General features: G+C 38.3%; 1 protein-coding gene across 3 annotated transcripts in view; it reads left to right on the forward strand.

Moving 5' to 3' along the window:
- Positions 1-13720, forward strand: part of KDM4C (lysine demethylase 4C) — a 518173-nt gene that overhangs the window by 115328 nt on the left and 389125 nt on the right. For all 3 annotated transcript variants that reach the window (XM_071216722.1, XM_058301838.2, XM_058301837.2), the window contains exon 5: positions 5356-5549. In XM_071216722.1, the coding sequence (XP_071072823.1) occupies positions 5356-5549 (194 nt within the window). The remainder of the gene's footprint in view (positions 1-5355; positions 5550-13720) is intronic.

Below are 13720 nucleotides of genomic sequence, written 5' to 3' on the forward strand. Positions count from 1 at the left end.
TTAGGCTGTGTTTCTCTGTCTTCTGTATCCTGGGGATTTGGGTCCCTGAGGCCTGCGGATTCAAAAGTGTCTATGGGGGGTAGAAGGTTACCAGCAGCTGAGGCTTTTAACTAGTTTTATAGTCCAGATTCTTTTCCTTTGACTCTCTCTTTCTTCTGGGTGGTGTCCAGCTCTCCCCTGGTTTCCTAAACCCTAGAAGATTTTTTTACAGGCCATTTCTGCCTATCCTCTAGCTATTTTTCTGGGAAAGAAGAGAGTCCTTTGTCTTTCTAGTCTGCCATCTTTCTGGAAGTCCGCTGCTTTAATTTAAAAAAATGTTCACTATCTCTGCTTGTTTTTAGGTTACATAATCAAGTTCACGTGTGTATTATGATATTAGTTATGAACATACCCAAGCCATCCCCTCACCTTCTTTGGGTTCTGAAATGTCTTCTCTGATATGGTCCAGAATTATTTTATGTTTTAATCCTGTGTTACTTTTGGACTGAGGCATTCACAAAACTGTCTACCTAATGCTTCCCCTAATGTGTTATTCCACATAGTACTATATTATTGTGTGTTAATATATATTCTTGAGGTTCTTGGGAAATGGGAGTTAAGCCAGGGTAAATAGGCTTTATTTATAGTAGCACCTCTCAGATATTTTGATGTGCTTATCTGCACTGTGACTCTAACTCATGGAGAAAAAAAAGCCACAGGTACTTGACTACTTGACAATAGCATCTGGTAGGACTAATGTTCCATTGGAAATGTTTTGGGAAAAATTGATCTATTATTATTTTTGTATTTTTTTGAGTGTCAGGTAGAAATGACTCATCTTATGAGACATAGGTAATTTTTAAAAATTCAAGTACTTTTGTACTAAGCATATTTCAGAATGAAAATGTCCCTTAGCATTGAAATAAATTCTGTGATTTATTCCTATTATTTTTGGTATTTTACTACTTGAAAGAACATTTAGTCATCTGTGAACCTGGACATTTCCATTCTGTGCACACAAAATCAGGTTGTTGACTTAATAATTAACTAAAATCCGTCCCTGGAGGATCTCACTATTTATGTATAAACTTCTTTAGAAGCACAGCACGCATATAACTCTTTTATGAACTTGAGTAGCTTCAACTCACTTAACATTTTCTTATAAAAACTGTGCTACTTCTTTGGAATGTTACTCAGGTTTCATTCAGTGTTTGGAGTTTCGCATTTCTATGGGAGTTCCTCTGGTAACTGGATAGAGGACTGTAGCTTTTGTTTCCTTGGCTTGTGCTGAGTCATGGTCTATGCAGGAGCAGATGCTCTGCAGCTCTAACTTGGCATTGTACATTTCTACTTACTTGCCCTCTCTCCTCTGATAAGAAGACTATGACAGTATGTGTTTTAGTGAGGTTTCCAACCTGGCATATTGCTGGAATGTCATCCTTCAGGTTTCCAGTCATTGAGCTCAGTCACTGCAGCAGGGAGCCCAGGCTGCTCACAGTCCTGTGAATGGAGTACTCGTTGGCCTGGATATGGCCTTATGTTCAGAGACTCAGGTACAGAGCTGAAGGGCTGTGAAAGAAACCTTTATATGGCCTTTCTGCATGGGTTTTTAGATGCGTTTTTCATGCTTTGACACTGGTTTATGGTATCTGTTTCCGCTTTAGAAGTCCAAGGCCTGGTCCCTAAACATCTCTGACTCTGAGTGTGCTATTGAAGATTTAGGAGTTTCTTTCAAACTGCCCATCTGATCCTGATAGGAGAAAGATACAGAAATTGAAAGCAAAAGTCTCTGATAAAGTTGTCAGTTGTAAACCTAGGTCCAAGGATGAATTATTTATGAAAGTCAGACAAATACAGGGAAACTGTGGGCTTACCTCCAATGCAGTTGGGCAGGCCTAGAAGCTGAGTAGCTATTTGGTTGAAGGCAAGTAGGGGCCTGGAAGAAAAAGTCTGTCCAGTGGAGGTAGGATGAGTTACTAGTATTGCTCAAGCACCTGCTGAATATGAGTTGAGAGCTCTTTTTGAGGGAGGCAGAATCTAGGAATCTGTATTTGTCTTTGGACTTGGGCCATTACACAGGTTTTCTCCTGAGAATTGATGGCTGTGAACTTTGAGTGGCTCGAAATTCTGACCTGTCATTTTTGGTCTTGTCTAACCTGGGATCTCTTGGGAAACTGCTCTACCACTTAATACTGCCAGCAGCCTTCAAGTAATGCTGCTTGAATTTTAAGCTTTGCCAATGTTTGTGTAGGACGAGTGCCTCCTGGGTGGGGAGAAAGCAGCTTTATAAGCTTACCTCCCTTTAGTTTCAGCTAGTGGGATATTTGTTGACACTTGATACTGAGAGAGGATGATGATGATATGTTGTATTTTTTTTTTTTTAAGATTTATTTTTATTTATTTATTTCTCTCCCCTCTCCCCCACCCCCCACCCCGGTAGTCTGTTCTCTGTGTCTATTTGCTGAGTCTTCTTTGTCTGCTTCTGTTGTTGTCAGTGGCACGGGAATCTGTGTTTCTTTTTGTTGTGTCATCTTGCTGTGTCAGCTCTCCGTGTGGGCGGCGCCATTCCTGGGCAGGCTGCGCTTTCATGCTGGGCAGCTCTCCTAACGGGGCGCACTCCTTGGGCGTGGGGCTCCCCTACGCGGGGGACACCCCTGCGTGGCACGACACTCCTTGCATGCATCAGCACTGCGCATGGGCCAGCTCCACACGGGTCAAGGAGGCCCTGGGTTTGAGCTGTGGACCTCCCATGTGGTAGAAGGATGCCCTAACCACTGGGCCAAGTCTGCCGCCCGATATGTTGTATTTTAAAATGATCACAACTCGAATCATGGATTTTAAAAGTGAAGGCCTAAGAATCAGATAGATTTAGGTTTATCTTTGTCTCCTACTACTAGCTAGTAGTATTAGTATCTTTATTTGATCATTTTGGTTTAGTATTACCTATTTTATAGGGTTGTTTGAAGTACTGTATGTGTTAGTGTATAGTATAAAATCTAATCTAAATGACAAATTAGGTAAATACCTCACTTAATATGAAACAGATCTTGTGCTTTAATTGTTCTTCAGTTTTCAGATAGGGCCTCTCCTTGGAGGCCATTAGCCAGTTCAACAGTAGTAGAGAACAAAAGTAGGGAAAGGGAATTTGAAAAAATAAGGTGTATTCTTAGCCTCTGTTATACCAGGTAATCTATTTTAACAACTTCTTTAGTAGAAGTTTGACTTTTAATTTTAGCAAAAGAAATTAAGTTAGAGTCAATGGCACTCTTGGCCTTGTCTGGAAGAAATGGTTGCAAACCTTTTATTTGCCCATGAATGGAGAGAACCTGCACAGTAAATTTGAAAGAACATAGTTATCACTTATCACATGTTTGACTGTCTTCGGAGGAGGCATTCAAGTACGGTTTATTGGAGAATAATGGGGATATTTATTGCATCAGTTCTAAGAATAATAATTTCTACTTTCCAAAGGTTTTGTGTCTTTTAGCGTATTCAGTACTCTGATCAACTTTGTGAGGTAGTGAGGGTTGAGGCTATAAACGTATAAATTGTTTATGAAGACAGACTCGAAACTTAGAAAATTTCACCCTGATCAATGGCAGAGCTGGGGTTATAATCTGAGTGTACTAGGCCAGCAATCTTTGTTCTCTACTCTTTTCTTCTTAGACCTGTATCTAAGGTTTGGGCATATCAAGAGATTCATTCAAGGTTATTTTTGAAAGCTAGCATCAGAAATAAAGCTTAGATTTCTCCAAATGTGAGAATTTCAGAGGACTAATTTTGTCTAAATTTGCATTCAGTTTAAAAATGGTTCCCATAATATGGTGTTCATTTATTACTTCAGATTCATTGCTTCAGTAATGACTTTTAAATAGGATTTTATTATTAGACTGATTGGACAGAAGTCTGATTGGACTAGAGTTAAGAGATTGCATCACTATAAATAGAGTGAGATAGAATATTTTACATAATTTGATTGAACTTTTATGAGGTCTTTCGTAAGTTGGAACCTAGGCTCTTCTCTGAAATGATATGTATTTTGACACATTTCCAAATAGCAGCCTTCCCAGTGTGGGGTTTAAGTTGTAGAGAGAGTGGCTAGTTAAGGGAATTTGGGAATTAAATGATCTCCTCTGGCACTTCCAATTATGTTATTTGAGGCAGAGCTTTACTGACTACTCCATCAATAATTTTCCTAACCTTAAAGCTGGAACAAGTGAGTTTATCACACTGGTTAGGGAATTATTTGAAGGACAAAGTGAAAACTACAGTATTTGAGAAATAATAGAAATGGTTGTCTCTCAGACCATTGGTATAGGTATTGAGAGGACCTTGTGGGTAGACATAAATGAGTTTAATGTCCCTCTATTAACAATGTGAGGGGGCTGAAATGGATTTGAAGACATTGAAATTTCCTCATAAATGCAAAGGAATGTACCTTATCTCTGATATTTAGAATTTCACTAAGAGAAACGTATGGGAAAAATGCATTGAACTTTTTTAAGCATTTGTGGACTGTAGTAAATAAATAATTGATTGATAAATTGTAATAGAACCAGAATCTTTTTCTTATTACCTTAACTCTTACATCAGTGACCCTATTCTCTCTCTCTCTCTCTCTCTCTCTGTCTCGCAATGCTCTCACTCTCCCTCCCTCCCCCCCCCCCACTAGGCATGTTGGGTTATTGTTACAAAACTGAATTATTCCAGCCATTTTTGCCAAAGTTTGGGTAAATATATTTGGTAGTATAATAGGCTGATATCTAGTTGAAGGAGTAGTAAAAGCACAACTGTCTGTGATTTAGGATATTGCTAACAGTTTTTCTGGTATTCCAATTAGTATGGAATTTTTAGGAAAAGGTGTGTCATGTGACAGAATTGGAATGGATGGGGATGACAGAAGAAGACATATTTTGTTATTCGTTTCTTGAGATGATATCTGATGTTGACTGTGACTTTTAAATCAATGTGGAAAAAACCAAACATCAACAACAACAAAAAGTAAAATAAAAATTAAAAGATCTGTCAAGGATGAACAGATAAAGTATACTCCAGATTATTTGCTTTGAATCGATGATTGTTTGTAATATCAAGTAGAGAGGGGGGCCTTAACGTACGTTTCCATTTGGAATCAAGGAGTTATTTGCTGTAATTTTATACCATTATTTATGTAGACTCACATTATGCCAGTAGTAATCTTGGGTTAATAATAATGGTGTATGTATGTGACTCTTGAATAACGATTGCCTTATATTTAATTTATCATTGAATTACAGTATACAGTGTAATAATTTTGGAGATGATGGTTTGATTAATCAATGCTATTTTTATTAGTATATTAATGTTTCATTTTCTCTCTCTTTCTCCTGGTTCCAGGGTGTGGATGAATGGAACATAGCTCGCCTAAATACGGTCTTGGATGTTGTTGAGGAAGAGTGCGGTATTTCTATTGAGGGTGTAAATACCCCTTATCTCTATTTTGGCATGTGGAAAACCACATTTGCATGGCACACCGAGGATATGGACCTCTACAGCATTAATTATCTCCACTTTGGAGAGCCCAAGTCTTGGCAAGTTATATGTTTAATATTTTTTTTGCTTTAGAGTTTTGAAATTTGGGCAATATGAGTATACTAGAAAGGGTTTTTTTGTTGTTGTTGTTTGGTGGATTCAGATTTATATGAACTGTAAGAAAGTTTTGACTGTAATAACTAATTGTCTTCCTCTGGGTGAGGTTTTGCTGAGAAACCATAAAGTGAATATTGACTTGTGTATCTAAAATGGCCTACTGATCATTTTGTGGGCCAGGGATTGCTAGATATTTTTGTCTTGTAGAATTTGTTAAGCATCTTTTTCTGATCATTTGATGGAGGGTGCGTGGGAGATATAATAGGAGTGAAAAGTTGATTTAAGGATGTACAGTTTCAAGTAACCTTAATGATCTTCTGGTCCAGCCTCCTCAAAAATAAATGACAAGTTTCATTTAGTATGTGGGAGCTATAGGGAGAGGAGGGATAAATCAGAAGACCTGTTAATGCTTTTTGGATGATGGGTATGGGAAAAAGAATAAGTTAAAGTTAATACATTTTCTTAACTTAGAATTTCCTATTTGTGAGTCCCCCCTTCCCCATTTTTTCTGTGCAATTATTTTACCTCTGTAAAATGTTTCATATAGTATATTAGTTACACATTTATAGTTATTAGCCTGTCAATCACTCTGTTATCTTTGTGTTCAGCCAGTTTTATGTTTGAACTTATTGTCATGTTTTAGTTATAAGAGAATTTAAATAGAATATCAGTTCTATTTTCTATACTGCATTTACATGCGGAATAATACATAGAAATATATGAAGCATTACTGTGCAACCCAGGAAATGGTGACATTTCTGATGATTGTGAACATAATAGGGTACTCTTCAGGTACTTGTGCCAGCCCACTAGCTTTCTTTCCTCCAATTTGAAGATAATTACCTCTTTGAAGTTCTCCTCTCGATTAGGTGTTGAGGTAAAATGTATAATTTCTATCCCCATAATGCCATTGCTTGCCACTGAGATTTTATTATTTGGCGAAGTAAACTTTCTTCAAAAAAGTTTAGTAAAAATTCATAGTGATCAAATGTGACATTTAATTGGAAGAAGTTTTAGATGAAAGGGCAAAGTTCTTAGGCCATGCAAGAAAAACCCAGGCAGTTCTTGTTTTTCTGTGGAGTTTTATGATTAGAAGAAGTTAGTGGGAAACTGATAAACTTATTGTTAAGGTGTTTTACTTGCACACTTAATACATTCTTAGCATTCATTCTTTATTTTTTTATTATTCATTTTTTAAAAATATTACATTCAAAAAATATGAGGTCCCATTCAACCCCACCGCCCCCACCCCACCACTCCCCCCACAGCAACACTCTCTCTCATCATCATGACACATCCATTGCATTTGGTAAGTACATCTCTGAGCATCGCTGCACCTCATGGTCAGTGGTCCACATCATAGCCCATACTCTCCCACGTTCCATCCAGTGGGCCCTGGGGGTATCTACAATGTCCCGTAATTGTCCGTGAAGCACCACGCAGGACAACTCCAAGTCCTGAAAACGCCTCCACATCTCATCTCTTCCTCCCATTCTCCACACCCAGCAGCCACCATGGCCACTTTTCCCACACCAATGCCACATTTTCTCTGTGGACCTTGGATTGGTTGTGTCCAGTGCACATCTATGTTAAGAGGGGGCTTAGATTCCACATGGATACTGGATGCAATCCTCCTGCTTTCAGTTGTCGGCACTGTAGGCTCCATGGTGTGGTGATTGGCATTCTTCAACTCCATATTAGCTGAGTGGGATAAGTCCAATAAATCAGAGTGTAGGAGTTGAAGTCTGTGTTGAGGTTCAGGGCCTGGCTATCATATTGTCAGTCCAGAGATTCAAATCCCCTAGATTAACCCCAGCACCAACTACAATTCCAGTAAAGTAGCATGAAAGTCTTGTGAAAAGAGATCCCATCTGAGTCCAGTTCCATCACGCAGAAACACCAGCTCCGAAGAAGGGCCAACTGACATGACAGTGAACCCCATCTGCCATGGCCATAGAACCCATGGGTCTCTTTAGCCCTCAAAAGAACCAATACCTGGGGTTGTATCTACTTTATCTGTCTCTGAGACTCTGCTCATGTGTGCATAAGGACAATCCTTCTGACAACCTCCAGACTCTTTTTTAGAGACTCATAGCCATATAAACTCATTTCTCCTTTCCATTTCCCCCTTACATTAGGTCAAACAGCATTTTAAACTCCTGTTATTATATGTAGACAGGGATATTCTGCTGGTCCGCATTGAACCTTTAATTCAAGGTCATTTTCTTTTCTTCTTTTTTTTTTTTTTATGATTCCCTCTCTTCTTTTTTTTTTTAAAGATTTATTTATTTATTTAATTCCCCTCCCCTCCCCCGGTTGTCTGTTTTCTGTGTCTTTTTGCTGCGTCTTGTTTCTTTGTCTGCTTCTGTTGTCCTCAGCAGCACAGGAAGTGTGGGCAGCGCCATTCCTCGGCAGGCTGCTCCCTCCTTCGCGCTGGGCGGCTCTCCTTATGGGTGCACTCCTTGCGCGTGGGGCTCCCCTACGCGGGGGACACCCCTGTGTGGCACGGCACTCGTTGCGCGCATCAGCACTGTGCATGGGCCAGCTCCACACGGGTCAAGGAGGCCCTGGGCTTGAACCGTGGGCCTCCCATGTGGTAGACGGACACCCTAATCACTGGGCCAAAGTCCGTTTCCCCAAGGTCATTTTCTAGTTGCATCATCAGCTGGTATTTGATAGTGATACCTCGGTGCCAGGGAGGCTCATCCCCGGGTGTCGTGTCCCATGCTGGGGGCAATGTATTGCATTTACATGCTGAGTTTGGCTTCGAGACTGGCCACATTTGAGTAACATGAAGGCTGTCAGGAGGAAATTCCCAGGCACAGTTTAGCATTCATTCTTAATGAATAAGTTAAACCCTAAAAATACTTAATACATTTTCTAGGCTCTAGAGAGGCTTAGTTGTTGGAAGAGTGTGGTGTGATTATTCATTACTTAGGTGTTTATTGTGAGCCATATGTGCATACAAATGTTGGTCTCTGTCACATTTCTTTAACATCATGCTAAAATCTGTTGGAATGCCATCCTTTAGGCTTTACTCTGAAAGACCATGAGAAATATTTTAAACTGCATAGGCACATGTGCAGTTTCTTGGCTACAGAGTAGTCCATCCTCTGTCCTTCCTTTAAACCTTCCTCCCTTCTTCCCTTCCTCCCTTCCTTCTTGAGAAGTTGTGGGTTTACAGAACAGTAGCATAGTTATCTTGATGCTCTTTCTGATGTCTGCATTTACTTTGGATGAAATAAATGACATGGATAAATTGTTGGTGAAATCTAGTATATAGGTAGTTACCTATTGTTTGTAGATGATGTTTTGTGTCTGCTAAAGGAATCTGAAAAGTTAATAGCAAAGTTTTTCTGGAGATTTGTTAGAAACGAATTAGTGAGAATGTCTGTGATTTTGTGTTTTTAGTATTAGAAGAGTTTAGAAGAAGTCTTTTTTTTTTTTTTTATTAAGAAAGACGATTTTTCTCCCTCACTTGGGAACTAGATGATGTTGTCTCCTAAAGATCACTCAGAGTATATTTTGGTCAGGAGTAAGACTGTTATAGTCTAATTACTCTATCAGTTATTAAGCATATAGACTACATTATTTGCATTAAGGGTAGATTTATATTATTACTATTATCTTTAACCTTGACTATTATTTATAGTGATAAAACAATGAACCACAGCAATAAGTTGCAATGGCTAATCTAGATTCCATTTTTTAAGGTAACAACTGTAGGAAAAGAATGATATAAATGACTCTGAGGATGTTTACCAGTACATTTATGAAAGTTTATACAAAATAAACCCTATTATCATTAAAATTCATTTTAGTAATTATTATTATTTATTTGAGGTAAGCTTTGAATGGTGGTAGAAGTAATACAGATTCATGTAAATGTTATAAGGTAAGCAAAGTATAGGGCTGAGCTTTGATCAAGAGACCAGCAAGAGACCAGGACTTTTGTCCTTAGTTTGCCACTAAAGTGTGTGTCTTTGGACAAATTGCTGTACCTTTCTGGATCCCGGTCTCCTTATTCACAAAATGACGAGATTGAGCTGGTAATCTCTGGTGCTCTTAATCTTTGATTTGTGATCAGAACCATAGGAGTATTTTTGCTTAACAAAATGAGAGGGTGTCTAGATGGCATGCCGCCTCAGTGTGCAAGGACATACAGGCGCTGTTTTCCTTCCCTGGTTGTTCTCGCCTCCTTAAGTTGTACCTGTCCTTGATCCTGGGACAGTTGCCTTTATTCATTTCTAGTGGTTGCTCTTCTATACTTGATGTGTCTGTCCCTGGCAATATGTCTTCCTCCTTTCTCTCTCTCTTTTTTTAAGCTTTTTATTGTAGTTAATATACATAGCACAGAATTTCCCTTTTTAACCATATTCACATGTACAATTCAGCAGTAATAATATTTATCATATTGTGTTACCATCACTGACATTCATTACCCTGCTACATTTTCATCTCTTCAAAGAGAAATTGCTAACTTATTGAACAGTAACTCCCTTTTCTTGTCTGCCCTCACCTATCTCCTGGCTTCTGGTAACCTATGAGCTACTATTTCTCTCTGTGAAATTTGTTTCTCTTAGGTATTTCATATAAGTGAAATCATACAATATTTGTCTTTTTGTGTTTGGCTTATTTCACACAACATGATTCCTTTAAGATTCATCCATGTTTCTCCTCTATCAGAACTTTATTCCTTTTTACAGCTGAATAATATTTCATTATATGTATATATGATATTTTGTTTATCCATTCATCTCTTGATGGACACTTGAGGTTGTTTCTGCCTTTTGACCTTTGTAAATAATGCTGCTGTGAACATTGGTATATGGATATCTTTTCGAGTCCATGCTTTCATTTTTTTTTTTTTTTTGGTGTGTATCTAGGAGTGAGATTGCTTGGGTCATATGGTTGTTCTGTTTTCAGTTTTCTGAGGAATTGCCAAACTGATTTTCATAGTAACTGCAACATTCCACAGTGCCACCAGCATCCTCACCACCACTTGTTATTTTGTTTTTTAAATCGTGGCCATCCTAGAGGGTGTGTAGTAGCCTCTGTCTCTTTTGAGCTCACAGGCTGGTGTTTCACTTTGATTCACTTTGACTCCACTGTCTTCGTCAGCTCAGCTTTCAGGCACAAAGTTCAGAGTGTGATTATCGCAAAGACTGCCTAAGAGTCCCTTCTTTCTTCTATGTCCATGGCTGCTCCTCTCTTTCATAGTATCCCTCAGATTTTGCTTGAAGTGTTGCTGGCCCTAATATAGACATCTGTTTTTACACCTCACAAGTAGTTGTGGCAGTGTCCCTCCACTCCTCGTCTTGTTTCTGTATGCCTTGAAGTCAGGCCCCATGTCCTTTTGCCTTTGAATCATCCGCACTTTACATGGGGCCTGGCTATAGTATTGATGCTCTGAAAATACCCCTTATATTGAATCAGCAGTATGTTAACATTTTTTTGATCAGTCTGTCTAAGGGCAGGCAAGGAAATAAATAGAACCTTTTGTAACGACTCTTGTCTAAAATGTAACTATTAATAATACCAAGTTTTCTGAGTAGCTGTGGAAGTGTAGCTCCAGGCAGGAACCCTTAGACATACATCTCTAGGCACTGTGTGTGGCCTTTTATCTAGTGTTCACGAACACAGGTTTATATTGAAGAGACTTTAGAGGAGCTCATGGTTTCTTTAAAAATTTCTGGTGTAAAGTTTTAAAGGAAAAAGAATCCTTAGGGTGAGTAAATAGAAAACTACTTTTCCAAGTGGTGGTTAAGTATTTGTTTATTTTCTTGGAATAAATATTGGCTGTGGAACCAGAAGAGCTGTTTTAAAATCCTAAATGAGTTACTTACCAACTAATGACTTAGGACAAATCACTAACTTCTTTATCATGAGTTTCTTTAACTGCCAGATTGAGGCCTGATTTAGTCTTTCTCTACTTAAAGGATTGCTAGGAGGGTGCAGTGATATATGCCAAGTGTAAAAGAGCTTTCTAAACTGCAAAATATTATACAGGTAATCATAATTATTATTCTTTTAATAATCGTAGGAAAATGAATAATTTTTAGTCATGATAGTTACTTAAAGTTTGACATGATAGTTACTTAAAGTTTGACATGATAGTTACTTAAAGTTTGAACTTAGTATAGAAATGATATGTCTGTATATAATAGCTTGGGAGTTTCAAGGATAAATAAAATATGGTTCTTCCTTCCAAGCAACATGCATGATAATGTTTGAGACAGTTTCTGTCAGATACAGAATTCAGATGACACATCAAATCCTTCTTTCCCAGACTGTATCTAAGCACAGCTAGATACTTATAGATTTGCTTTGTAGAGAATCAGATAGGTTAGGGGTAAGATGACATATCTTAAGCAGTGAAAAGGTCCTTAGTAAGGAAAGAAGGCTTTTTAGAAAAAAATAAGGATGGGCTGTAATATTTCGAATAGGTTAAGTTTTGTTCATCAAACTCTGAGATTTTGTTAAAATACTGTGTAGCAATAAGAAGTGTAAAAATATTCAAGATAGGTAAAAACTTTGGTGCTTTATTTGTTAGGTGATTTGTTCAGTGTAGGGTAGTATTTAAGAGCACAGATTTTGGTACCAGTTTTGTGTTTGAGTCCTGGCACTATCTTACTGAGTATGTGATCTTGGGCAAATTACCTAAAACTCTCAGATGATTCTGGTGCCCACCTTGTAGGGTAGTTATGAGGATTAAATAGAATACTGTGTACAAAGCACATACTGCAGTTCCTGGCATATCATAAGTGTACATTAGATGTTAACATTTCATATGTTCCTTAAACAAATATACACTGAATGTCTACATGATACGAAGGGTGTTAAACATAATAAACATAGTTCTTGTATTAATAAGAACTCTTGGTTCCCAGGGTGGAAGAAAAGCTGTTATAAATAAGTACTTGTTTTTGACTTAGAGACTTTTTAAAAGAATAAACAAGTTATATAGAGTGAAATTGATATTAGCATATTTAATGTGCATCTTCTCCATTAGACTGTGTGTGAGCTCCTGAAGGAAGGAAATCTTTATCTCGTTTACTAGTAGGTGTCCAGTGCCTGAAACAAAACCTGGCACAAACTTGGCATGAAGTAGATACTCAATAAATATTTAATTGAACTGTTTTACTGAAGGAATTCTGTACTTGAGGTTCTTTTTTTAAACACCTAAAGCAGAACATCATTTTAGGGATTGGGCAGCTTGATAATATTTATTGTACATTGAGTTAGCAACCCGTGGTACTGTTATTTGTTAGCTTATCTGTGTAGTAAATTTAGACCCATTACTATGCTCTAATTAAAGATTGGGTAATGGAAAAAGCTATGTATATATTCATATTTCTGTCTTTTCAGATTGTTTAATTTTGCTATTTTTTTAAAAAAAAGATTTATTTATTTATTTATTTCTCTATCCTCTACCCCCCCACCCCGGTTGTCTGTTCTCTTTGTCTATTTGCTGTGTCTTCTTTGTCTGCTTCTGTTGTCATCAGCGGCACGGGAATCTGTGTTTCTTTTCGTTGCGTCATCTTGTCGTGTCAGCTCTCCGTATGTGCGGTGCCATTCCTGGGCAGGCTGCACTTTCTTTCGCGCTGGGCAGCTTTTCCTACGGGGCGCACTCCCTGTGCGCGGGGCTCCCCTACTCAGGGGACACCCCTGCGTGGCAGGGCACTCCTTGTGTATCAGCACTGCACATAGGCCTGCTCCACACGGGTCAAGGAGGCCCGGGGTTTGAACCGCAGACCTCCCGTGTGGTAGACGGGACGCCCTAACCGCTGGGCCAAGTCCGCCACCTAATTTTGCTATTTAGATGACAAGTTGTATCAAATGCGTGCTATTTAATATTTGTTTTACAAAAATTGTTCTTTGATTTGAGCATATAGTGGCTCTATATGCTCTCATCATGATTGCACTTCTATAGTTAGAAAGTGGCTCTCATCATGATTGCACTTCTATAGTTAGGCCTGGAAATACATTTATAAAAATTATCTCTGTGACCTCAAATGTGTTCATTATTTGTAAATTTACTTTTCAAGAAGTAGAACTTAAGCAGAGTCGTGAATTATGTTTTGTTCATGGTAACTCCATTTCATTTAGTGAA

The sequence above is a fragment of the Dasypus novemcinctus genome, chromosome 8 (assembly GCF_030445035.2).
Source record: "Dasypus novemcinctus isolate mDasNov1 chromosome 8, mDasNov1.1.hap2, whole genome shotgun sequence".
NCBI lineage: Eukaryota > Metazoa > Chordata > Mammalia > Cingulata > Dasypodidae > Dasypus > Dasypus novemcinctus.